A 27,097-nucleotide genomic window follows, 5' to 3' on the forward strand; every position below is an offset into this window, starting at 1 on the left:
AATCCAAGAAGACCAGTTATCTTATGCTGCCTTGGGGACGGGTTTGTGTGAGCTCATCACCTCTTTTGCTTGTGTGAGTCCCGGTTCACTGACATCACATCATGTTTCATTTCAGTTTTATGGTCCTTCAGTGTCAATAAATGCCTGGTGTGCTGTCTTTAACGCACTGTAAAATTGTTCTGTGAAGTCGAAGCTCACTTTTGTGGTCGGCAGGTGAAATTGCATTTTATGTTGCAGTTTATGATTATTGAGAGCATGGGGAGGAAAGCGCTGATATTCAGAGGATTCATGAACATGTCTGCAACACTGGTGCTCCTCACCATCACTCTGTACCTGCAGGTCAGTTCTTATTAACTAGTTTCATGCTTGTAGCAAAAGACGCACAATAATAAATCCTTATTTTCTAATTGTTAAATATCTACCATTACCCTTTAGAGTCAAGTCTCCTGGTTGCCATACTGCAGCATGGCTCTAATTTTACTATTTATTCTTTTTTTCTCCAGCGGACCAGGTATATTTATCAGAGATTTTTTATAAAACAATTTGAAATGTAAATGTTACTTAGGGATGGCTCAATACAACTGCTTCATGTCTGATACCAATATTGCAACTTCTGCCAATTAATCCGACTTTCTTTTCTTCTCCAGCATGCCGCAAACTGCTGTTGCAGAGGCAATAGTGTCCCTGTTTACGGCATGTTGTGCAAAGTGAAGTTCAGCATTTGGGCTTAGGGTTCAAATCGGACGGGCTTTAACTTTATAATGTAACGCAGCGGTAGAATGAGACAGAGGCAGCTTTTATTTGATCAGAAATGGTTTATTATCTCACCTGAAACAGCACTGTTGTCGGGCACACAGCACGCCAAACCCATCAGAACTTGACTAGCATTAACAAAGCCAACCGGCTCCCACACAAGGAACAGAATACACTTTGCATGTCCACTACATCATGGTGCGTTCAAGGCACCATGTTGTCGGACAGAAAATAATTTAAAAACACTGTTTTTAACCCAACACTTCCACTAGTGCCCCGCTATATGTATCGGCTGATATCAGAATCGTAAATTAAGTGTTTGGACAATATGGGCATATCGAATAACAGCAAAAAGTTAATATCCTGAAATTTTGACCAATATCGGACATATTTCGATCATTCATATTGGATCGAGCCATCCCTACTTATTACATCAGTGAATAAACAGCATTTCTTATGCGTACAATTGTCTCAGCTGGAGCAATAGTTTCACTCCCTGGTGAAATCCTGACGCAGCCTTTGAAATCAGCTGGATACACACTGGCCTGCATTCTGAGCTGGACAGGCCTGTTCACACTGGGGATGGTCTTCCCTGTTATAGTGGTAGGCACTATCTACTTTTCATGTTTACCAACTATGTGTACCAACTTTTGTGATACAAAGTATTCTCTCTTTTAGGAGAACCTTGGTCCCTTCTGCTTTCTAATTTTCCTGGTTTTCTGTATGGTCTCTGGCTTGTTTGTGAGGTTCAACATCCCCGAGACCAAAAACAAAACGGTGCTAGAGGTCACTGCTGAGTTTCAGAGGATGCACATGAAAAAATCTCAAATGCAAATATGTGAGACTAGATTCTAATTGAATAGAATTTGTATTTTGGAAGGTTCTTTTTTTATCTTACAGGTAACTAACTATTAAATTTCTTTTTCAGCTGACCTAAAACAGTATTTTTTCAGTATTTACTATTCAGCTGACCTAAAACAGTATTTTTTCTATTTACTATTAAGTATTCTTGTTCTAACTCTTGCTCTGATGAAAATTGAGAAATGACACATTTCAAAATCAAACATGTCATTCTTTTTCTTTAATGAATACCTTGAAAATAAAAATAGGTTTTATTACTGTCATCTAGACTTTTACATTGTTTTATAAGTTATTTTTGTACGTCACTCGGACATTTACTACTCATCTGTAGTACAGTTGATACATTATATAACTGACTGCGCTATTGTTTAGTTTTTTTTAGCATCAGGAACAGTATGAAGTCCATTTAACAGTATGAACTCTTTACAGCAGTTCCATGTGTAGCCCAGCTAATAAACCGCTGATACTTAGACAAAAAACAAATAATAGATGATAATTAGTAGTGATTCACCAAAATTTAAAATTCTTGACCAAAACCGAAAACCAAAAATGAGGAAACCAAGGAGGAAAACCAAAACACCAAAAGAAATTATTATGCCAGTTATTAGTACCATTGCATTGCTGGCTATGAACTGTGAACTAAACCTAAAATCAAGGCAGTGCAATTGCATAGATTGCATCCATAAATAAATGGAGAGGATAGTTAGTTTAGAGATTGGCCTAAAATTAGCTATAACTGCAGGATCTAGATGATAGTTTTTTTAAACAAAGGTTGCACTACAAATGTTTAAGATTTCCAGGGACCACATCTACTAATTATAATGTATGACAGCCCTATAGTGCGGGGTACCAGAACTGAAACAGTCTTAAAAAGAACACGAGGTTAATGGCAATTTGACACAATTATGTTAGAAAAGTGCTTTTCTTTAGCATCTCTCACCCCCTAATATTTGGATACCTGAAGCTTTTCTTTTTTCCATTCACTCACTGGCAGCACGGGTCGTGTCTTTTAACCAGGGCTCGGATTTAGTTTTAGGCTGCCTGGTTTATAATGGAGGCGCCTTGGTTAAAACAGTTTTGCAGATGGATTGAAACCATGAGTTTAAACTCATTCGTGTTAAACAAAGATTCTGGGAAGACGCAGTTTTCTCTGTAAATGGATGAGAACTGAACAGCAGTGGAAGGGTTAATGATACGCAGAACAGCAGCGACAGATTTACCTGTAGTTCAGCCAAGAGAATACACAAACCATACAGGTTCATGGTCCAAAAACACTAAGTCCTCAATGTCTAAGTTAAGAACTGGCAACCCATATAATAAAACAAGATCCGGTGTGTATCCGCGGTCAAGAGTCAATAAGGTTGCCATTCAGGATTATTAAAATCGCCAATGATAAGAACACGCGTATAATTAAGACATAACCTCAGCCAGGAAATCAGCAAAAAGTAATGACTGCACACAGCACAGTGAGAGCAAAACAGCTGAAATAAACAGAGTTCAAAGCTGGTAAACGACTATGATGAAAGCTGCTTACCTTCATGATGACTCTGGTAAACAGTCGCTATTCCTCCTCGGTCTGACATCCGCGGGGAATCAAAATAGCTGCTGTCACTGGGTCCCACCAACACCCATCCAAGTCCCGGAAAATACAGAGGAAGTCCAATCTCCGGGATGTGAAGAAATTATCCAAAACAGATTGTTCGCCAGCGATTTGGCATTTACCAGACCATCTCTGGTGGGTCCGCGACATTAGCCGCCAGTACCGCAAGCGTCGCAGGTTACGGTGATTCGCACCGCGGCAGCAGGGACCAGGTGAACAGGGGCCGCGGGACTGAAACATCTCATTCGGGCCGACGACAGGTACCAGCAGGCATATACCTGGTTCAGCGAGCGGCGGTGGACAGAGACGCTCAGTCCAATAATCCGTGGAGGAGAGCACCAGACGAGCCTTGTGCTTCACCCGGAGACCGCTGTGTCTTCCACGGTGTTGAGAACGCTTACGCAGAGGTAGTGGAGCCAGGTTGTGATACAGGTGTGTCGGGATGCTCACCAGGTGCGGAGCCAGAGTTCCACGCCCACCATTAGCGAAATTTACCAGATGTTCGTCAAGAGGCCGAAGATCCAGCAGTGTTTGGCGACTATACACCAGCAATGGGTCGACATTAACAGCACAAATACACACAACACAGCCAGTGACTGCAGACCACACATACCGGCGCCATCTTATTGCTCCGCAGTTACGTGCATAAAGGCGCTAACCAGACATGTTCTCAACCTTGGGGTCGCAACACCACGTGGGGTCATCTGGAATTGAAATGGGCTAGCATGAAGAGCATAGTGAATGATAAAAGAACATTTCTGATGAAAGTTTTTTCTTTTTTTTTATTTCACAAATGATGGAAGTCTTACAATGGATTTAATTTTCAACTAAAGGTCCAGAAGTGTGCTTCTGGACCTTTAGTTGTCATGTCTTTTGCCTCGTTATATTCAGTCTGTCCTTTTTGAGCCACAAAGTAAAATAAGTGCTAGTATTCCAGATGTTAGGCTCAGCAAAAGTTTGATTTTAAGAGGAAAAAAACAATTAAAGGTTAAATAAGATCAAAAGTTTGTTCAAAGTAGTTATAGTTACAAAAAGTAGTAGTAGTTGTAGTAGTAATAGTAGTAGTAGTAGTGAGAGTAGTAGAGTTTGCTAAACAGACAAAAACAAATAAAAGTAAAAGTTAGTTTAAAAACGAGAAGTGGCTTTTAAAATATTTTAAAAGGTCTTCACATGTTCTAAATCCAAAAGTTAGCCTAAAACAAGCTAAATCTGATGAACAACCAAAGAAGCAGTAAAACTTCAATTCCAACTAAAGGTGAAACCCTTAAATTAACGATAGTTAGCCCAAAGCTAACTGTGTTTGATCCCATGCCCTACATTTGCCTTGATGACGTTAACCTTAAATGGCTGAAAAAAAAGCTACGCATGTGAGAGATACACACGTTGGGGTTATTTGTGTCTGCTTTGTGAGCTCAACATATTCCAAATATATGTCTACTCCAAACTAAAATTGTGAACCTAAAAATACCTCAGAAGGAACCTGAAAAAATGACCCCAAAACAACAGAGTCCTCACAGGTGTCCTCACAGCAGTAGTATTTTTACGAAACAGCGTTCCCAAATATATAGCTATACCAGAAATATGCACACATAAACACACTGCCTAAGTGTAAAATCTACAGCAGAGCTTGACCTTTGACCTTTGCAGTCGACGTCCTGGTGTAAACTTCACTTCATTACGTACGTGTGTATTTCTGTTGGACAGAGTTATACGGACGGCCACAGACCAGGTCTTGTGGAGTGTGTGTGTGTGTGTGTGTGTTGAGTGTTTGATCGGCCTCTGTCTACAGTATGTGCAGACAGACCCAGGTCTGAGGCCCCAGCAGCAGTAAGTGGCCCCTGAGGGCCCAGCAGTCCTGGATATGAAGTGAAGCTCAGTTCCAGAGGCTCAACTCTGAAAACATCAGCACAGGTTTCATTAGAGACTTGGCAGTTAAATACATTCACCATGTTTCTGTCAATGTGTTTCTGACTGGACGACTTAGTCCAAATTTAAACCTATATGTACATATATGTTGTATTGACAGTTACCTGACTTCTTAATTTTTTTTCCTTCTGACTTTTTATGATATAGTCATTTAACAGAATTTTGGATTTTCTTTCCTAGAATACGACCTCTCCTCCAACCCTCAATTTTGAAAATGTTTGTTGATTTTTTTTTTACATGAACAGCAACATTTTTTCCTCAAATTCTGATTATTGAAATCAATATATTTGGAATTTTTCATCAAATTCTTACTTTGCCTAGATTTTATTAAGTACTTTCAGTCATTTTCTGTTACTTTGTTCCATCTTTAAAGCACCTCACTGCACCACTTGACTAAATTCCTGTTTTGTCCACGTTCTGTACTCGGTTCTTTGGTCCATATTTCCGAGTGGGTGGTCCCTGTGACCTCACGTGACCCTGAGCTTTAACCTTAGCTTTTAACACTTGGTGAGGAAGTGGAGCTCTGTAAACATCCACTGAGAAAAAAAAAGAAACCTGCGATGTAAACAGCGTGAGTCTGTGTGGAGCTCAGTGGAAACTGGTCAGACTAAATAAATATTTGACCAGATATGTTTGTAAAAAAACAAAATATAAATATAAATCTGAAGTGTAGCTTTAAAAAAGAGTTTGGATGTTTCCATTTTTTAACCATTTTTCTCAACACTTTCTTGCTCTAACTTCAACTTGGGAGAAAATGTTATGGGTTTTTTAACCAACAGCTGCTATTTTTAAAAAAATATATATTTTAAGCTTTAAAATATAGAATTTTCTTTTTGTGCAAATTCCAACATACTTTACCATAAACATTACACCCAAGTTGCAATCACCTGATGCTGACTCAGCAGATTTCCCTTTCTTCCTTCCTGCCTCTGATTTCCCTTCAGTTCTAATGTGTGTTCAATCTCAGCTCCTCTATCCTCTCAAACACACACACACACATCACACTCGTGTACGTGCAGTAGACTAGCTGATTGTGTGTGTGTGTGTGTGTGTGTATTGGTCCGGCACTCACACACAGCTGTGCTCTTCTCATGTCTCCCCTCTAGGTTTGCCCAAGAGAATGCTTCTGTTGCCCATCATGAAAGTTCCCGCCTTCCCCGTCCCCCACTACACCTTCTTTTAGCAGAACAGACACACAAAACAAACGCACCTTTTACTTCACCTGCTGTTTTTTGTTGTTTTTTTTTTTCTTTTCTTGTACCACATCAGTGATGGTGAGATTCAGGACTTTTAAGATCAAAACTTTTTTAAGGGCTTGTGTTTATGGGTTTTTGTTGTTGTTATTTTTGTTCTGTTTTTTGTTGTTGTTGTTTTATATTCATACTGTTTCCAAAAATCTTTTATTGATAACTGCTGCAGGTTTTTAAGTTCTATACAGATAAAAAAAACTTGAAGGATTTGAACTGTGAATTGTTACCTCACTCTTTGATATAAATATATATAGAAATATATTTCAGCCTTACTTTTATGTTGTTTTGCTTTTTATTTGCTTGGAAGAAGATGGACTTTTGCAATACGACACACACACACACACACACACACACACAGGCGCAGTGTCTGCCGAAGCGAAACAAATAGGGTTATTAGTAATGTGAGCTTGTGTGAAGGATGTACAGAAATATGAATAAAGTTTATCTCCTATAAAAAAGTTCAACAGCTGCCTGTTGTATATTTGATTTAAAGGCCTTCAGCCGACGCGTCAGAGAACCTCTGATGTCGGCCTGTTCTCAGATTGACTGAAAGACTGATTTCAGACACGGCGTCTCTGTCGTTTCCTCCGTTGAGCCTCAGCCTTCAGACAAAGGCAGGAAGTCAACGGGGGAATTTCAGACGGTCCACTCAGATCGAGCTGTGTTCACGCAGCAGCACGGTCCTGTGACCTCACAGGGACGGATTCATGTAGGATCCCGTCACCTTCAGGCCAAACACTGGTCAGGAGCTGGGTGATGTCAGAGTGGAGTTGTAGCTGAATTTAATTTGATTTATTTATATTTTTTTGGCTTGTTTTTTTTTCTTCTGACATCTCTAAGAAACTGGATTATTTCACCTGTTATGGATCTGTAGATGACTGGGATTGGCTCCAGCGCCCCCTATCACCCATTAGGGGGAATGAGGTGTAGACATTATGACTACAGTCATGTGGCTTAATTTCACTTATATATTTATAATATGGTAATACATATTATGTATAAATGGAAATATTAAATAAAATCAGTGCAGGATAAAATAAGTACAACAAAGACATTATATGAATTAGGTTGTTTTATCTACAACTTTTTTTTATTTCAACTGTGGACTAACTTCAAATACAAAACTCAAATATTTTGTCATTTCATATTAGTTTAGTTTGTTTGTAGATGAATTTGAACTTGTCTGTATTAATTATCTCCCTGTGTTTTTGCCATTTTTCAACTTTACTCTAAATCATCTTTTAGCTAATTGTAAGAAATTAGAAAAGTTCTTGTTAGTCATTTTTGAAGTTCTAATAGAATCAGTTTGTTCTTTTAAAAAATATGTCCAGAAAATTAACGTTTATGTACGATTATCAGCTTTTTAACTTCTGTCTGTCTCTGGCCCTAACCTCTTGTGAACCATGTAGCTTCTGATCTGGCTAACGCACAGCTGTTTGTTAGCAAACCTTTGGCAAATACAGTAAACGTTTGCTAACAAACCAGTTCACATATAGTGATTGTACTTTAGCCTTTGCTGTTTTGTTTTGTTATTCAGCTTTTTTTTGCTTTTTTTTTGCTGTCATTTAATCTGTTGTTTTAGTTGTTGCTGCGACACATTTTCTATAAATCTGGTCACTAACTGTTTAGCTCTTTAACCGCAAATGCTTTATTTTCCTTCGGTTACCGAGCGTTTTGGCTAATTTTAGCCTGTTACGGCTATTGCACCAACATAAACTGTTTAGCTCTTTAACCGCAAATGCCTTATTTTCCTTCGGTTACCGAAGGGATAATTTGGTCATTGTTTAGGTTTTATATGGCCTACGATAGAGACATGTCCAAGTTACTTTCATCTTTGAGCTAAATCTTAATTTAATGTTTCTCAGATTTAGTTTTTGAATTAATGGTTTGCTCTTGTCAGTTACAATAATATTTCTGTAGCCATTTTGAAAAGTTTGCTATTTTATTTTTTTAAAGTCTATGCTAAACCATTTTTCTTTACGTCTGGCTTTTGGCTAATTACAATTAGCTTATTTTAAGCTACGCTAACTTTTATTATACGACTCAAAATAAAATACACGATTGACAGGAACCTTATCAGCTCCAACTATGACCATGTCTAGGCCACTTCAAGTCACCATCTGATCAAATCCTGACCCCTATGTTGAGCCCCACGGCGTCTTTTTTCCCTAATCATTTTGTCTCTGCTCTCCGTCTCCCTGCAGGTGGACTCTTCATAGACAATCCCTTCTACCAGCCTCGGACCCTGGCTCCCTTCATCATCCACCTGGGACCCCAGGATCTCTTCTCTGACTTCTAGAGAATTCTCCTCTGGACGTTCTGTTTTCGTTCCAAACTTAACCCGGCTGTTCACACACTCACCTATTTAATATCTGCCTGCCTGAAGGGAACAGAGCTTTTACTTCTCATCCCTGACCCAGATCCAGGAGCGGTTTGGTTTGATCATTCTGCTGCAACAAGAAAGGGGAAAAGAAAGAGAGGGAAAAAGAACTTTCTTCCCTCCAGCAGCAGCAGCAGCAGCAGCAGCACCAGATGTGTTTGACCTTTGGACTCAAAAGTCAAAGCTTTTTTTTTCCCCCTCTCTCTCTTTTTTCCTCTTCTTTTCTTTGAGACGATAGCATCAGAGGAGGGAAAACTTTACAATAAGCAATACTGGGAATTTTTGGGAAAAAAAAAAATCACCTGCGACTGCTGGAGCCTGAGCTGAATTTTGATCTTTTTTCTTATAGCAATATAAACAGGAACTCCTCTCTTTAAGCTTATCTACTTGAGAAGATGTGAATGTTTTCGACAACGGAAAAACACAGCATTGCAATAGCACTCTCCGATTGTATACTCTGATTGTATGTGTGTACGTGTGGCTATAACGTTACTATATACAGTACACATATGTATGGTGTATGTTTCTATAACGACATGCTGACACGTAGTAATATGGATATTATATGTACTTATGTAAATACTCTATAAAATATAACTATTGTTGGTATAAATTATTTTAGAAATTATAAAAAAAAAAAATCAATCTATTATCACACTATAGCTTTCTTCCACTTTTCTATACACTGAGCAATTGATGCTAGTACTAGAAGATGCAATATTATCTTTGGTATCCCTTATTAACCTGTGCTGTTAGTTATAAATTCCTTTCCTTCTTTCCTTCTTTCCTTCCTTTCTTTCTCTACTTCCTCCTTTCTGTCCTTGTACTTCCTTCAAACTTCTCCTCTATCCTTGCTGTCTTTCTGAGCCTTTTCTGAGCAACACTCTGAACGATGAGGTGCTCACTACTACACACACGCGCACACACACACACACACACACACACACACGACCTGTCAGAAAGCACATTTTCTATAGTCTTACTACTGGCAGGGATTACTGTTATCAATTTATGTATGTGTTTATCATATGTGTATAATCTCATGGTGATGATGATGATGATGATGATGAAGATGATACAGACGATGACGTCCACCTCCCCTGCGCCCCCGCCCCCTCCATCATTAACACCTATTTAAAGGACCCACACACCGACACCAACAGCCTTAGAGGCTGACAGAGAAGCACAGCTCACAGACAACCATGACTCGTCTGTACACACACCTTAGGTAAACACACACACACACACACACACGTTTTTAATCTCCTTTGACTTGACTTGACAATAATCCTGGTTAATCTGTCGAGTGGCACGAAGGGCCTCGTTAGAGCAAAAACACACACTGCTGATGTTGAAGAGGACTCTGACGCTCGTTCCTTCATCACTGCCTTCCATTTCATTTCTCTTTAGATCAGACTCAAAGGTTGAACCAATATACGGGTCGGGGGTTCTTTTGGTGGCTTTTTTAAATGTTTAACTTCATTTAAAAAAAATGGAAGCAGTCATTTGTTCGCAAAAGTGAAGCTATGCAGCAGAACAAGAGCGTTCTACTGTTTGACTCAAACTTTTGAACGATGGCTTTTTCTGCATACCTGTATCTGAAGTTACTGCAGTAGAGGTGGTTTCAACAAATCTGTCCTCGTTTTTATTGTGTAAATTCTGTCTAAACTCTCAGAGTGAAGAATTTAAATGAGTCTCGGGCTTATTCTCTGTGGCTGAATGTGATCTACTTGTCATGAAATGTTTCTATTTTTTTTTTCTTTCAGCTGTTCTTCACGTTATGTTTATGTTCCGCTAACTGTCGGCCAGGACGTTAGTAAACATTTTCCCAAAGTGGGAGGGTAAAAGCTGCGGCAACAACTGATGTTACCTTCAATCAGATGCTTTCCAGGCAGCCGTTCACACACAAACATGACTAAATGTTAGCCATAAACAACTTAGGTCATTGGAGTGACTCGCAGCTCGGCAAACATGCTAACGTTTAGCAAGAAGTTCATTCATTTGTGGTAAACGTTGACCCAGTGGAACTGACTTTACCATCAATGTCAAGATGATTTTTTCATTACCAGTTGCTGTTGAACTCATCATTTATTACTGATCAGATAATGTGGTTATAACAGTGTTAACTGAACAAAGCTGTGACATGAAGCCTCTGTCGTCGCTGTATGACAGAAACCAAGCGTTCGGACAGGTTACTGGTTGTTAATTGTGTGCTGCTGCCCTACAGAGTTTACTATGGGAAATATTTAGGCTCATATCCTACAAAACAGTAATATATCAATTATAATATATATGTAATGAACCTTGTGACAATGTGATTTTTTTTCTTTTCATACCTTTTGGGATGTCTCCTCATTCTAGCATGAAGACCTTGTTTAGTATTAGTATAATAATTTCTTAAAGTAAAATTGAAACGACTTTGACCCATTTTGGCCGAGGCTAAAGTAGTTGTAAACATTGGATGAAGCCGAATGGTGATAAAAATGAGGCTAACAAACGTTAATTAAACCAATATCTGCTAATGCTAACAAAAGGAAAAAGTAACAAAAGTCAACAAAAGTTACAGCTACGTCTTTGAACTAAAGTTCTCGCAGACTTCATCATCATTTCCACCTGCTCAATTTAATGACAATGACCATTTAGAGGGAAATTGACATTAAATCACTACAGAAAGATAAGCCTTTGGGTGAAACCATGTTTCATTAACCGCTAAATTAGCCATTAGCAAACTTGTTAGGTTATGTTATGTTCTTATATTTGCAAACAGTAAGGAGTTCAGTTTACCAGCCCTTTATTACACACACTCTATGTTTAAATCCAATATATATTTCTTTTATATGTGGATACATGTGGTTTTTATGGTGGCTTTTGCAGCCAGGGTCAGTCTGATGACCGGGGGTTCAGGGCAGCTGTCCTTGGCCAAGATTCTCCCATCTTCATGTGGAATTCACACACAGGTGAACAGCTGAGTGGGTTTTCCTGCGTGGAAACAGACTCTCACTCTGTGTCACGAAAGAATTCCTCTGTGATCTCAGCGTCTCTCTGTCCAGATGGTCATTGTTAATAAGGCAGGAGCAAATCCCACAGTGTGACCAGCCATTTCATTTCCCTTCTGAACAGACACACACACACAGACACAGACACAGACACACACAGGGGGACTGACTGACCCTGTCCTCTGCTCTGTTTGTTTGCTGGACGTCTGTTTTCATGGGAACTGCAGCAACAACAGGCAGCAGTGATGGGACTGAGCAGTAGATGATAGTCACCTGGTTTCACCTGGTTACAGGTCCTCCTTTCATACCAATGTGTACTTCTGTTTCTGGATTTTTTTTATTCAACATCTGTTTATTTTTTGGTTTATTTTGCATATTGTCACTTCATTTCATTACAGGTCCAGAGTTTTTTCTGCCTATTTTTGGTGTTAAAGTTTCTTCTAAATCTCGAACTCTATTGGCCAGCCTTTAGCGTCTTTTAAATTGCTACTTAAATTAGCTATTTAAGACTTAAATATGTACTCTTAACATTTACTTATCTGAATATTTTTGACAATGTCGGCAAATGTTTTTATCCCTGGGTCACGTTTCATAATGCATTTATTTTATTTTGTCAAGTGTTCGGGGGGCGGGGGGGGGGGGGTTTGGTATTACACAAAAGTACGAGAAACAATATCCAGGATAACTGAGGTAGTGCGGCTTGACCTATTCTGATCCGTGCGTCTTGGCTTAAATTGGTTGCACGTACGCCGAGCCAGGATGAAATGTCAGGGCAGGTGTAAATATTCTGGATAAGTGTGCGTCCACGGTGTGCTCAAATAGACGTCGGAATCACTCATCGAATCACAGATGGGGAAATGGATAACAATACTAGTGCAGTATCAGAACAAGTGTGGTCTAACACTGAACAAATATCTGTACTTCCTATGTTTGTTTCTTTTCATGGTGAAGGGAAATAAAGTAGAAACCTACTTGTTGTGGTTCGAAGCCAAGGCTGAAGACTTGGTGATTAGTAAGATTATTCTATTATAAAGAAAGACCGGCAGACAATGGTGGACCAGCATTCTGGACAGATGGATAGTTAGAACGTTGTTAATTCTACGGGGGTTCATTTTGGGAAATGAAGGCGTCAGAATCAGTTCAACCAGACTAATCAGCATATCTTGGCTAAATCCCTTATCTTGTTTTTGTGCAATTCCCCTCAGGTAACCCGTTAAACCCGAACCTCGCTGTGACCTAGCGAATCAGTGTTCCCTCTCTATATCGCGGTTCTCTTTTTGCTCCCTCAGTACATCGCAGATTTTTTTTTAATCCGATCTCGGGAAATTTTCACTATATCGCCATATATAAATAAAAAATTGTAATTTTCCAATATTTTCATGAAAAATAACTTTCTAGCCTAAAAACGGAAATAAAACAGTAAATATATAAACGAAAAAACATTTTCCAACACATACATACAGGGTAAGGCAAAAAACATGTACAGTACGTAGTGGTAAATGAGATTTGGGTTGGGAAATCTACCCTACGTAAGCATTAAAACAGCATTCTAAACATCCACCAGCAGGGGGTAGTCACCTTCTTGGTAAAGGTGTGTTTAAACTCAGCAGCGATGTCTGCGTTCCGCAGCAGCCGCAGAATGAACATGGCTAGGCCCAAGACATCACTGTTGCTCTCGAGCGAGATCAACTCCCCGAGGATGTGATCATGACGTTCTTGACGATCATCATCATTAGACTGCACTTTAAATAGTTTTTTATGGTCGTGTACTTCATTCTACGACTCTACTGTGTATATAATTGTGTAGGAAATGGTGATACAGTCTATGGAGGGTTGATAACAGTGTGGGGGAGGTTCGTAAAGGCTAAATATATACGGAAATCATATAATAACTGTCTCACTTCTACTTTGGGGATTTTCCCCTTTCACGGTGGGACTTGGAACTCAACTACCGCGATAGGAGAGAGAACACTGTATATTAAAGAGAGATGTCGTCATAAGCGTCATGTGACATGTGTCAGTTCATATCTTCACATCGTTTTGCAGACAGGAACTACGTTTTACTGAACTTATTCCTTGCCTCGACAGTGAAGTACTCCACAGCCCTCACCTCTAATAAACCGTCAAGTTAAACTTTAATCTAAATTTTTCTAACAGCACCACCCACTATCCACTGGACTGTGCAACATGGCCTCAAAAAAACAGTCATCATCAAAAACTCTGTCCCCATAAGGATAGTTAAACAAGAAAAATACACACACACACACATACTCTGTCGTCATCTGTCCACCAGCGGGCATCGAACCACAGCTACACCTGTGATCAAAGAAGCACAAACCCCCACATCCTTCTCAGGGCTACCTGACACACACACACACACACATACACATATATATGCAAAAGAAACACATATACTGTACAGTGTACCGACACAAACAAAGCACACAGATATACCACAGTGTACAGTGAATATTTCTACACCGGTAACAGCTAAGCATGTGATTGTATTGCCATATACAGTGAGAGTGAACCGATCTGTGAAGGACGTGAGAAACTGAGCCGGGAACGAAGGTCATCCTCATCCACATCGTCAACTCTCTTGGTGCTTAACCGTGGGTTTTTTCCTGTAGCGCTGTAGAAACTTAGCTCGGAGGTTTCTGCCGTCTAAAGATGCCAAATACAGGTTTGTTTATGTTTACGTGCTGCAGTGTAGGATGTTGGTCAGTTGTTTGGTTTCACAGTGGTTGGTGTGTTTATGGACCCATTTGGAGACTGCGAGCCTCGGTTTTCTCAGACCTTAGATCTACGTAGCTCATTCTCTTTAAGGTTCCAGAATAATGACTAGAGTGACGTAGACCGTGGTTTGGGTTTGTTCTGCGAGATACGATTCATCCATACACCAGAGTAGCCCACCATGTGGCCCACTCGAACACACCAGTTCACTGTCTCCACCTCCGTCAGTAGGTTCCTACGTTTCACAGACAACAACATCATTTATTCATCTTTTAAAACAGAACTTGACCAAAGTAGTCGTAATTCTTTCTTTGTTCCGACTGAACTCAATAACATTAAATCAGTTCTAAGTTTTTATATCCTTGAAACATTGATCAAAACTATTTTTTTTATCAAATGGATCACATCGTGATCATCTTTAGTTCTAAAGATAAGATTCATTTTCTTCGAGGTTCCTTTGCCATCGTTTTAGCACACAAAGAAATTTCATGCAATCTGAGTTCACGCCGTTAGAAATATGTAGTGCTACAAGAACTACCACTCAAATTTCACCTATTTTCATGCAATCTGAGTTCACGCCGTTAAAAATATGTAGTGCTACACAGCACACCTTTATGCATTTACATAGTGTGAAATTAGCCATATTGGCTAATAATTAGCTTATTGGTTTAGGCTTGATTGCTCATTTGGTCTGCCATTCTAAAATACTTTGATATTATTGGACAGTTAGGGGTTATTCACAGTCGGCAGAAGATCTGTCACTGTGGCGCTGAGCACCTGCTGCGACATGGTGCTGTACACCTCTACCACAACACACCAATATCCATTTAACTACCCACCATAGTTTTCTGTCATAACTCTAAAAACAACAAGCTGATGTTGCCACTCCCAACACTCGCTATGCTATGATCCCTGAATTGCATTACTGCCACCTAGTGGATTTGTTTTCACCCAGCTACCTCCCAATAAAATAAGCAAAATTCTACACTAACTATATTGGTCTTTTCAGTTGATGTCACTCTAAATTTAAATGGCAGACAAATATATACAAAACAACCTAAAATGGTTTCTGACCCATCTGTGGGCCACGAGCCACGGCTTAGACATGGAGGTGAAGTCTGGTGTCTGGATGCATCATGTTTGCGTCACGGCAGTAAAAACTGAGGTTCGAGTCCAAGGAGAAAGACTGGGCTAAGTTTGTGGCCGAGCTGCAGAATGATCTAGAAAGTCGTGCGACACGTCCTGCTGGACTGAAGAGCTGCAGCAGAAATAGATTCTAGCTCAGGTTTCTGCTGCAGAGACACACAGAACCAGACTCAGTGCTGAGCTGCTCATTTTTCTGTGCGTGTGTGAGTGGGATTTAAGGATAAAGTGTGTGTGTGGGGGTGTGGGTGTGAATCCTAGGCTGACATGGACATAAACCGCAGAGGACATTTTTTATATTCATACTTAAATATTCTGTTGCTAACTTCCTGGTTCATGGTCACATGATTGTTCAAAGGTCCTGCAGACGAAGGGTCGAGGTATTTGGTCTGGAATGTACTCTGTTGTCGTAGTGGTTGTAGAGTAGAATGTATTTACTCCTGGACAGAGTAAGGTTACTTTTTTGTAGAGATGCATATATAGAATATAAACATAAATATATATATATATATATGTGAACACAGACATATATATACTATAAACACATATATATCCTTGAATCTTGTGTACGAGAGAAGTGTAAGATTTTACATTTCCGCCCCTTTTTTTCCCCACTTTTTATTTACGGTGTTGAAAAAAGTAGCTTTTAATTTATCTCAACAAAGTTCTTGATTTTTCCTGTAAATATTTCTTTTTTTATTTAAAATTTTCTTTTGGAAACAACAGGGGGCGCTGGTTGTTTTTTGTGATGCTGCCTATGAAATTATAAAGTGATATCTGTCCACAGAATGTATTTGATCCAATAAAAAATGAAAACAAGCTGATTTTGTGTAACAGTGATTGAATGGCTGGAGTTGGTAAGTTGGACGGTGGTTGGAGGGCTAGTAACCTGGAGGGGACGGGGTCACCTTGACTACACACATTCACACCTGTTGTACAGGTGAAACTGAATTACAGTGGTCCCTCTCTATATCGCCGTTCTCCTTTCGCTCCTTCAGTACATTGCAGATTTTTTTTAAATCCGACCTTGCGAAAAATAGCTAAAATAAACTGAAAAAGTATTAGCTTTAAAAAATGTGGATTCTCGTTTGAAATTGAGATAAGCGCATTTGCGATCGATCGCTGGTAGCTTTGTACACAGCATACTATTGGCTAAATGAGCATGCTCTTTTGTTCCTCACTCTGATTGGCTCATGCATCGTAACATCTCTCAGCATCTCCCCCTGTCTTTCGGCCACTCTCTCGTTCACTTCGCTCTACGTTGTGATTCTATGACTCTACTGTGTGGTAAAGGGTAATACAGTCTAGTTGATAACAGTGTGAGGGAGGTTCATAAAGGGTAAATAAATAGCTGGAAATACTATAAGAACTATCTCGCGTCTACTTTGCGATTTTTCCTATTTCACAGTCTTGGAACGTAACTACCACGATAAGAGAGGGAACACTGTAGTTTAATCCTGAAAGATTTTGAACAATAGAAGAAAATGAGTTTCGACCAGGAATCAAACCACTGACCTTCTTTCTACAAGGCAGTTAACACTGACTCTAGTTCACCAAACATTAAAACTTAACGTCACCGTCGTGGTCGTAGCCAATTGGACGGATCATAACGACTCCACAAACCTAACAAGCTCTACAGTTATTTCCAGCTTGGAGTTTTGCAGACGTCTGAACGTTTGACTTGATGCCAGTCAAACCGTTGACATGGCAACGTCTGTCCCTCAGTCATGTCCTCATCACAGAGTCCAGGTTTCAGGTCATTATCATCAATTTGTCCAGAAAAAGCCACAGGACAGAGCAGGGGAATAACACGAGGTGTCCGTCATCTTTGAAGGAGAACTGCTGAGTCCAGAGTCTGAGGCTGTGGTGACAGCTTCAACTGTCAACTCACACACACATAACTGCCAATCATCGTAGAAAGTGCATGAATGTAAGCGTTTTCAAGAAAAAGAGAAGCAGGAAAAAGGAAAAGGCCCAAGAGAAAACAAACGGGACTGAAAGGACGAGGAGCGAACCCTTCAGACTGGTGACAGTTGACTGAGGAATGAAAGCTGACTCAGCAGAAATCACTGGCCTGTGTGGGACAGAACAGTCACTCCTGGGAGTAAAGCTTTATTTGTCAGTTTATTCATTTTCACACACTAGAAAAACACATGACAAAAAGCCACTAGCATGAAGAAACAAACTGTTGGAGATAAGTGTTAATGTAAGAGCAGCTACTTGTTGTAATGGAGAAAAATAAAAAGAAATAGCTAAATCAAAACCAGCTACAATTTAGACCAGGAGTACATGAAAGATTAGAAAAAAAATAAAAAAAATTGCTGTTTGGTTTTCTGGCCACAAGTAACAGAAAAATAAGTCATTAACACATTTAACCTAAAAAAAAACAAAAGTATTGGAAACTTTAGTGCTAAAAGTAAACAAATATTAAAAAGGTAGCTAGAAGGTTTTGCAAAATAAATCATCCAAAACCTGAAAAAGATTAATTAAAAAAAGGCAATAAACAAATAAGTGAGTTAAAGTGATGTTGAAGGATCGACCCCTGAAGCTGTATAATTTCAAACTGACAAAAACAAAATAAATAAATGTTTAAAAAATGATTGTAATTTATTCAGATCTGATGTTTGTTACATAGAAATCTAAAGAAAAATAACCCTGGATTTGGCCAAAAATATTGGAAAGCAATTAAAGTCTTTTAGTTTCATCAACAATTGAGTTCAAAATTTAAAACATCTTTGCATAAGTTTCATTAAAATGATTTTTTTTTTTATAGATTTTTGCATCTAAAGAAATCTGCTGTAACTATCAACAGTTTTCCAAACTGCTCATTAGAGTTGGACGTGTCCCCCGTCCTCCTGCTGCTGCCACAGTCTCAGTTATGTATGACTTATGTCTGAGTTATGTCCACGCTAATCTGGAGAAGCAATAAGACACAGGACACCAGAGGCATCTGCTCTGTGAGGCAACAACTGACCCTGGAGTCTTTACCACTTCCTCGTTTACCCAGATGAGGTTTCAGCCCTGATTGGCTCACACATCAGTTTAATTTGACAGAGCAAACTCCTTCAGTCCTGACACTGGACACTGGGGACTGTTTTTAAACCCAGACACTGCGCTCACAGCTTTTAAAGGACTTACGTCTTTTTAAGCTAACGTCATCAGTGTCCCAATTACAGACGAGCACCCTGTCGTCAACATTCTGGAGGTAATTAGATTTTTTTTTAAATAGCTTTATGCTAAAAGTAAAACTTATCACTGCCAAGAATGCTAAAGTTAACTGAAAGTCGAAGGAGAAATACATAAACACAAATATTGCACAACTTTAGCCAACAATGGTGCCTCGATACGAAAGCATCGTCATTGATATAAAAAAAACAAAAATTCAAAACCAAACCAGATGTAGACCACAGGAGGAGATCGTAAGAACAACAACAACAACAAAAAAAGATAAATCCAGATTGATTTGAACCTGAAGGTGACAGAGTTATTGGTGTCCCTCAGGGCTCAGTTCTAGAGCCACTGCTCAATTTATGTTGAATAACAACTTAGCACCGACAACCAATAAAGTAACATAAAGAAAAGGAGCAAAAATGAATCACCATATTTCACAGATTATAAGCCGCTCTGGCGTATAAGTTGGACCAGTGCCCTCTAGCGGCTGTCAGTGTGGGAATAACAAACGTAAATTCTCAGTTGTACAGGAGTAGCAGATACTGGTACACAAGCCTTGAGTGCCCCCTAGAGGCTGTCAGCGTGAAAATAACAAATGTGTGAAATTATATATTTTAATATATATAAGTATATATGCATACAAGTCACACCTGAGTATAAATCCCAAAACCAGGCAAAGGATGAAAAACAGTGCGACTTATAGTCTGGAAAATCTGGTAATTAATGATGAGACGTAGCAAAACTACAGGTGATAAACAATTAACGTCAGACAACAAACTAACCCAAAACCTTCTGCTTATGAAATGATAAATGCCGTGAGTTTTTGCAGTGGAGTTTGGGTGACATGGGTTTAAGGAGGTCATTTGAAGGCTCTGTGTTCCAAATAGTTTTACAGGGCACGACACCACACACACACACACACACACATATGTGAACACATTCAGTTTCACCCCTGTCTCATAAATCACTCAGTCCAGAGCAGAGCAGCAACTGAAGACATCGCTCTCCTCTACATTCCACCTTTACATTTTGCTCTCGTTGCTGCCCGTGTGGTTTCGGGGGGTTAGGGTTAGACTGATATTGTAGAGTGCTGACATTTTTCCTGCAGCTGCAGAAAGTGCAGGTTGGTCTGCCTTCAAGCTGTCTGCAGAGCAGACGACCATCATCGCGTCAGCTGAGAATTTCACCAGGACATCAACACAGTTGACACTGTACGAATACTGCTTTGAGCTTGAATATTATCTCATTAACAGACAGCAGGGTTTAAAAATAGGAGCAGACCTACAGTAGATCAGAATGACATCTGAATATCTGAATGCAAACATACTGATTAAAGGCAAGTACACCAAAAATACCTTCAAATACACAGTGAGTATTTTGTCAGCAAGGCCCAGCACTGGTAACTGTGCATTTTCAGTAGCAGGAGAAAAAAAAGAGAATTTATAAACAAGCTGAACGCAAACATACTGATTAAAGGCAAGCTCTCTGTCCCTCTCCCTCGCTCTCTCTCTCTCTCTCTCTCTCTTATACACATGTTTATGAAACTTAAGTCACAAGGAAAACTAAACCCTATAAAGCCATTTGTATCACATTTGCCACACAAGGTTCCGAACGAGAGAGTTGTCTTCAAAATATTATGGTCAATATTTGTTTTCAAATGTAAAACGAACATTGTTGTGAAGAAAAAACACCCAACGTACTAAATCAGTGGTTCTCAAACTGTGGTACGCATACCACCAGTGGTACGCGAGCGCTCTCTAGTGGTACACAAGGAAAATTCATATTTTCTCAGGTGGTACAGAGTAGAAAAAGTTTGGGAACCACTGTGATAGATTATACGAAGGAAATCTCGTATTACTGCTTTTTTTTAAATATTTTAATTTTGTTGTTATATTTATTAAACATAAATACAAAGTCAGTTCCAGAAAAGTAGAATTTTCTGGGGTTTTTACATGCCAAGCTTTACATGTATTTTTCATATTTATTGCAGCTTATCTAAGCTTAAATAAATCTGAGCTTCAGGACTTTTCAAAAACCCGCATTCAGAAGCCAAGGTTCAGCTCCTCTGTGCCGACCGCTAACGTAAAGTTGTTGGAGGTCGAATGACCCGCACGAGCATCTAATCAAGGTGAGGTTGAATTTTGGTTCCGTTCTGCGTCACAATAGTTACGACTGACCATAAACACACAGCGTCTTCAAATGGCTAAACACCAGGCAAAAATATCGAAAGGTAAACTAATTATAAAGACAACAGAGAAGCTAGGTGAGAAATGGCCTACATTTGATACACAATTAGTCAACTGAAGTTACATGGAGGTTCACGTTGTCTAGACCAGCGATCCCCAATCTTTTTTTGCGCCACAGATTTTAAAGTGTGGTGGTAAATAAAATGATACGACCGTCATTAAAACTGGTATTTTCTATATACAATAGTAAATGTTAGCCACGGTGTATTCAACTATATTAGCAGTCTCTTCATAACAGCAACGTTTGGTCTCCATGTGGCAAAGCCGTTTTGAAGTCTTCATCGTCTTACTAGAGAGCCACTCAGCACGTATTATGCAGCGTGGGCTTAGTGCGTGGGAACAACCCGTCGCAATAAATCCATATTTCCAGTTGGACTCCTGGAATTGTCTATTAAATCTAGCTTTCTTTTTCTTTGAAGACGGAGGCTCTTCCTCTGTCTCCTCATTGGCTCTTTTACCCTGTGCAAAGAAACTTTACAAAGACAGTTGTTTTTTGTTCATTTTGCTAGCGCGGTGGTTCTAATTTAGCGGTTCTTTCTGTGTGGCCCAGTACCAATTGACCCATGGACTGGTGTCGGTCCACGGCCCGGGGGTTGGGCACCACTGGTCTAGGAGACAGTAAAAGTTGTGCTAGAGACAATTATTGATTAGTTGCTCGCACCCACGTTACCCCAAAGGCAAGAGAGCTAAAGGCCAGTACGTCAGTGACTGGTGGTTACACGTGGGTTAAAGCAGCGCAATCGAGAGCAAATCTGACAACTTTTCTTTTTTCTCCTTAGAAATTCAGCAGAAACAGAGACCATTTCTGTGTTGATATCTTTATATTGAAATCCATGAAGTATACACAATGTGTTCTACACTGTTACAATTTTCTTTTCACACACTGACAACGTTGTTTGCTGTTTGTATGACGAAGCTACGTTTTGGCATTAAAAAAAAAAAAAAAATGAAACCAAACAGCAGTGTGACGGAGAAGCAAAAACAAACAAGGTTGTAGAATTAACGGTAGCAGAGCAGCAGGACGTGAAGGGAACATTAGTTCATCGTGAGACAGTAGAAAAAAAAACTCTCCAATGATTACTTCTTATTTGAAGGTTTGTTATGTACAGCCCAGAGCCTTCAGAGCTAATGGTCCTTTTCTGTATTTCTATCCATCAGGTCTCAACCTTTTTCTCCCAGCATCAGCCAATCACATTCCACCTTTGAGTTCATTCAAACTGACAGTAAAGTTTCTTTAGGGTTTTTAAAGAGTTAAACAGTTTTTTCTCTGTCTCAGTTTATAGACAATTGAGTTGTTGTTCCAAAAATCATCAAGACACGCACCGAAATCTTTAAAACCAGAAACAAGGATTTTTGAAATTACAATAAAACCTGATTTAGATTTGAAGCTTGTTAGGCCTTAATAATTACAGGCCTTCTGGAATCCTGTGACATGTTTACTTCCAGAGTACTCTGTGTATTTCGCCTTGTTTTCACATTAATTATTGTAAATATCCACATAAAGTTAGTTTAGATGCATTTTGTTATTTTGTCCAAGACTTTAGGATAAACTGCGTTAAAAGTTTTTGTCCCATATTTTGTACTTCATAAAAGTTCACTAAAGTAGAACAGACGTGTGGTTCTGTCCAGCAGGTCAGAAACCTGTTCAACTTCACTGATGTCCAGCAGGTCAGAAACCTGTTCAACATCACTGACACTGACAACAGACACCGACATCACACTGAAGCTGAGTTTCAAGTTGATTGGAGCTTTTCAATCCCATCCTGACTCAACAGTAACAAAGTCAACGGCAATAAAGAGTCAGAACAGAGTTTCCAGATGAGGCGGTCCATCACCGCTGTCTGCAGGGATTACTGGTCTACAAAAACAACTGGATGATAACAGTGGGACAGTAGAGACTGTGGGGAAGGAGCGTCCTGATTGGTCAGTCATGACATCTTGGATTTTTTCTGGACAAAAAAAAAAAACCTGATGTAGCAACAGTTTTTTCTGGACAAAAAAAACTAAACTAACTAAACTAAACATTATATGGTTCTGCTTTAGAATAACAGACTAAAGAATAGTTAAAGAATTTACTGACAAAAACAGTCAACAAATGGTGAGGACCCTTCAGACCTGATCATCGACTCACAGACTCCAAAGGTTCCGACATGGGATTTTCTTCAGCGTCTTGAACTTAAAACTGTAGCCACTTGTCCCCTTTACAGACTCAGTGTGAGTGGGACTCGTCGACTCGTCTGGTTTGACCTTGAATCAACTCTTAAGACTCAATACCATGGTTTGGAGATTAGGACTCAACTTAAAACAACTCCATCTGTGACTCTCTCTCACGACTCAAACACTGAGGACTCAACTGAAACTCCAAGTCCGGTGACTTGGACTATAACGTCTGGGTACTTGACTCAACAAGTCTCCATTATTTTTCTCCAGTAACTTAGATTCAAACCTAGAAGAGTTGACTCAGACTTACTTCAAACATGTTACCAAGACGACAAAAACAACTCGGATTGACTTGTGACTTGGACTTGAACTAATGGACTTGATTGTGACTTGGACTTGAACAAAAACATCAGGATATCAGTCTAGTTCTTAATGGGTTTTGGTATTTTGCCATTAAAAGTCCTAAGTATTTCAAGGTAGGTTCCTATTCCCAAAAAAAAAACTTGATGTGGAACTGGAGGGAAATGGTCAACTATTTAAACCGGAGGTATTTCCCCTAATGAACAGTCCACTAAGTGTTGTTCAGACGTACTTGAACATTACCATGGCATGTAGATGGACCTGACTCTGTCTGTGTGTGTGTGTGTGTAGTGGTACAAAGGTCTGAGTGGTAAACGTGGTTCTGTCAGTGGAGGTGAAAGTCCAGACAGCAGCTGGAGCTCAGAGGAAATGAGGAGGATTTGGATTCTGTGTTGAAATACAGCAGTAACTGCACTCTGAACCAGGGTTCATCAATGTTCTCACGTACCTCCCCTCCTCCCCCCGCCATCCCCACGTAAATCCACTGATTCAAAATGGATTCAAAAATAATATCGTATTTCAAGGCAGTTCAACTCAGTGACAATGTCTTTTAGACGAGAACGTAGAACATCTCTGTGAGACGTTTGAGCGGTCATCAAATTATTAATTAAAAGACAGAAAACAAAGAACGAGGGAAAACAGAAATCCTTAGTTTGGTGAACCATATATTTAAGGATTCATAAATAATGAAACTGTGACCAAGCACAGAATCGAGTACAGGGATCTGACCCTTCAAGTGTTTGACCAAGTCTTATAAGGAGCTGTCCAAATGGACAGGAGGACATGAATGTGATCTGGCCCACATTGGTCTTCAGGAAAATGTTTTTTCTTTAGAATATTTTGTGGTTCTGTAATGGTTTGGGGCTGCATTTCAGGCAGTGAGACTGAGAGAGGACAACTGGTCCAGTCTACTCAACAAATGCTGTGTTGAAAAATGAGGTTCTGACAAAGGAACGATTACAAGTATATTAGGTTGGTGAACGTTTTTCTTTTTCTGACTTTAAATATAAATATTTTATGACTGTAAGGGTCATGTTGAGAAAAATAAAATAAAATTACAAAATGAAAGTCGAAACGTTACGAGAAAAAAGTTGGAATTTTATGAGGATAAAAAGCCATAACATTATACGAATAGAGCTATAAATTGATCTGAAGATTAAAGTGGTAAAGAGATGATGTGTTTGGGAAAAACATACATAAAACATAAATGTACGACTTTTTCTCATGAAATTAGGACTTTTTACTCATACCTTTTACAACTCTTAAACGTTAAATTTTTCTCAAAAGTTTTTGACTTTATTCTCGTAACGTTTTGACTTTGTCTCGTAATTGTATTTCTTATTTAATTCTCAAAGTGGCCCATACACTCTTTTATATATTTTAAATTAGTTCCATTAAGATTAATTGTCACCGTCTGTCAATTCTTCTTTTTTTCCAGTTTATCTTTAAGTCAGGTTTGGACCGAGACTTCCACACACCGCTGTCCACACCAACGCCTGGCTTTAACGCTTTGGATTTCTACGTTTTCTCGTTGTGCCGTCGGATCCAAACCAAACAAACTCTGGAGCAGGTTTGATGTTTGAAATGGAAGGTGATGAGCGTTCCTACTGCTGTTTTTTTTTCTAAATTCAATTCTGTTTTCATATCCACCTTAAGATGAAGGCGTCGTTAGTGATTCTTCTTCTTCTCTTCTGCATCATTCACAAATGCTTGGACATTTAAGGGAAACTCCGCGGTTCTTTTTTCCATCACATGCGTCCATTCACTCGTCCACTCACTCACTCACGACTTTAGTGCTTTAACTTTTCCTGGGAATTCCGTACTCTGTCTCTTCCTCTTTCACACACACATCGCAACGTAAATTCAGTCAACGGTCGGTGCATTCAAACCTGGTCTGATCCAGACTCACGACATGGAACAAAAACACATACACACGCTCTCTTTACATAAGCACATTCCTATACACACATAGAAAAGAAAGTTATTGTTCAAGGTAAATTAGACAAAAAAAAACTCAGTCCCAGAAAGGTGGATTTCTCTCTCTCTCTCTCTCTCTCTCTCTCTCGTACCAAAAGAAAACAACGAGGGAGCGCTCGGTTTGTGCCAGTAGTTTAAAAGAGGAGCATGCAGAAGAGTCAGGAAGGACGGAGTGTTTCTCCTCTTTATCCCACCGTGTCCTTCCCTTTCCTTCTGCTGGTCTTTAACTTCAGCAGTACAAAGACAGGGTTCAACGATGAAGCTTTTTTTTCTTCTTTTTTTCAATTTTTCTTCAATGTCTTCGGATTGAAGGAAGCAGAGTGGGTATTTTTTCTTTTCGTTGGGGGCTGACGACACCGCTGTATGTTTGAGCTTCAACCCCTTCTCCTCAGCACGGTCGGCTGGAGTCATTCAGGGTGAAGAGGGTGAGGAGGTGACGAGGGGGGGGGGAGGGGGGATTAGGTCAGTAGGCATCAGAGCAGAGAAATGTAGTGAACGGTCATCCTGGGTTTTTAACAGTCAGTGTTAGAGTTACGGCCCAGTGGGTTAGGGTTTCAGGGGTCTGCAGTTTTCAGTGCGCTGATCTCCAGACCTGGTCTGAATTGAACTGGCCTAACAGAGAGGGGGTCTCATTAGGTGGTCTCCTTGCCCTGGGTGCCCGTGACAGTTTTGATGGAGCTGAGAGTTCGGTTGAACCAGGTTTTCTTGGCGGCCTGGACCTCGTTCAGGGCCAGACCCAGGTGATGCTCCAGGTCCTGTAGGAAAAGGAAAGAAAAACACAGAGGGAGTTTAAATGTTGTCAACGTGACTGTAAGTAAAGGCAGCAGGTTTTAGTCACCAACTAAAAATAACAGCAGTACACTTGGATAAACACGACCTGAAATACAGGTCTGAGACACAAGATGACTCAGGAGGGTCACGGAGCACCATCAGAACTTTACCTCCATCAGACTAGGAGTTTTATCTTTACAAAAACTACGAGGAGTTAAAAAAAAGAGAATATTTGTTTAGCTTCTTAAAAATATGGAGGACTGAAAGTGCCAACAATAAATAAATACATCATTATAACAATTAAAAATATGACTATAATTACTTCCTTTTTTATTATTAAATAAGTTGTTAATTCATTAAAATACCAATTATTTTACGTAAAAACATATAATTATTTCTCTTTTTAATTAATTGTTTCATGGTCCTGTGTTGCATCATGAAATAATTTTATCTGTGAAACTTGCCCATCAAAGTCAGTGGGCGGGGCTAACGATGATCTAATCTGATCCATTGGTCTTAAGTGGCTTGACTGGAGGTCAATGGAGGACAGTGACCTGGTGAGAGACATTTTAGACCAAGCACATGGTGTGGAATAAGGACCTGCTGACCCAGGGTGTGCAGCTAATACAGCAAAATAACGCAGTGTCAGAGAGGACCACCAGGGGGCGCATGGAACAAAGAGGTTTGAGGACACCGTGAGTTTTGCAGTTTGACCAGCTGGTAACCTATTAAGAACCTGATGTCCCAGAGCTGCACCGGCTCCTGTGAGT

General features: G+C 39.6%; 2 protein-coding genes and 1 long non-coding RNA gene across 6 annotated transcripts in view; 1 reads left to right on the forward strand and 2 right to left on the reverse strand.

The window, feature by feature from the left end:
* Positions 1 to 1,877, forward strand: part of slc2a11l (solute carrier family 2 member 11, like) — a 6,281-nt gene extending 4,404 nt beyond the window's left edge. The window contains 6 exon segments of the mRNA XM_008324415.3: positions 1 to 73; positions 238 to 339; positions 436 to 511; positions 1,229 to 1,356; positions 1,432 to 1,715; positions 1,748 to 1,877. The exon segment at positions 1 to 73 is cut by the window's left edge and continues 14 nt beyond it. Of these exon segments, the coding sequence (XP_008322637.1) occupies positions 1 to 73; positions 238 to 339; positions 436 to 511; positions 1,229 to 1,356; positions 1,432 to 1,608 (556 nt within the window). The 3' untranslated portion in view covers positions 1,609 to 1,715; positions 1,748 to 1,877.
* A 19,984-nt stretch (positions 1,878 to 21,861) lies between these two features.
* Positions 21,862 to 22,866, reverse strand: LOC112488014 (uncharacterized). The gene is made up of 2 exons (XR_003051672.1): positions 22,737 to 22,866; positions 21,862 to 22,700 (listed from the first exon to the last, which is right to left on the reverse strand). It is a non-coding gene; the product is annotated as an uncharacterized LOC112488014 (long non-coding RNA).
* A 1,361-nt stretch (positions 22,867 to 24,227) lies between these two features.
* rabgap1 (RAB GTPase activating protein 1) overlaps positions 24,228 to 27,097 on the reverse strand; it is a 61,873-nt gene continuing 59,003 nt past the window's right edge. For all 4 annotated transcript variants that reach the window (XM_017038696.2, XM_008324407.3, XM_008324406.3 and 1 more), the window contains one exon: positions 24,228 to 26,311. In XM_017038696.2, the coding sequence (XP_016894185.1) occupies positions 26,189 to 26,311 (123 nt within the window). In that variant the 3' untranslated portion in view covers positions 24,228 to 26,188. The remainder of the gene's footprint in view (positions 26,312 to 27,097) is intronic.

The sequence above is a fragment of the Cynoglossus semilaevis genome, chromosome 14 (genome assembly GCF_000523025.1).
Source record: "Cynoglossus semilaevis isolate Cse_v1.0 chromosome 14, Cse_v1.0, whole genome shotgun sequence".
Classification (NCBI taxonomy): Eukaryota; Metazoa; Chordata; class Actinopteri; order Pleuronectiformes; family Cynoglossidae; genus Cynoglossus; species Cynoglossus semilaevis.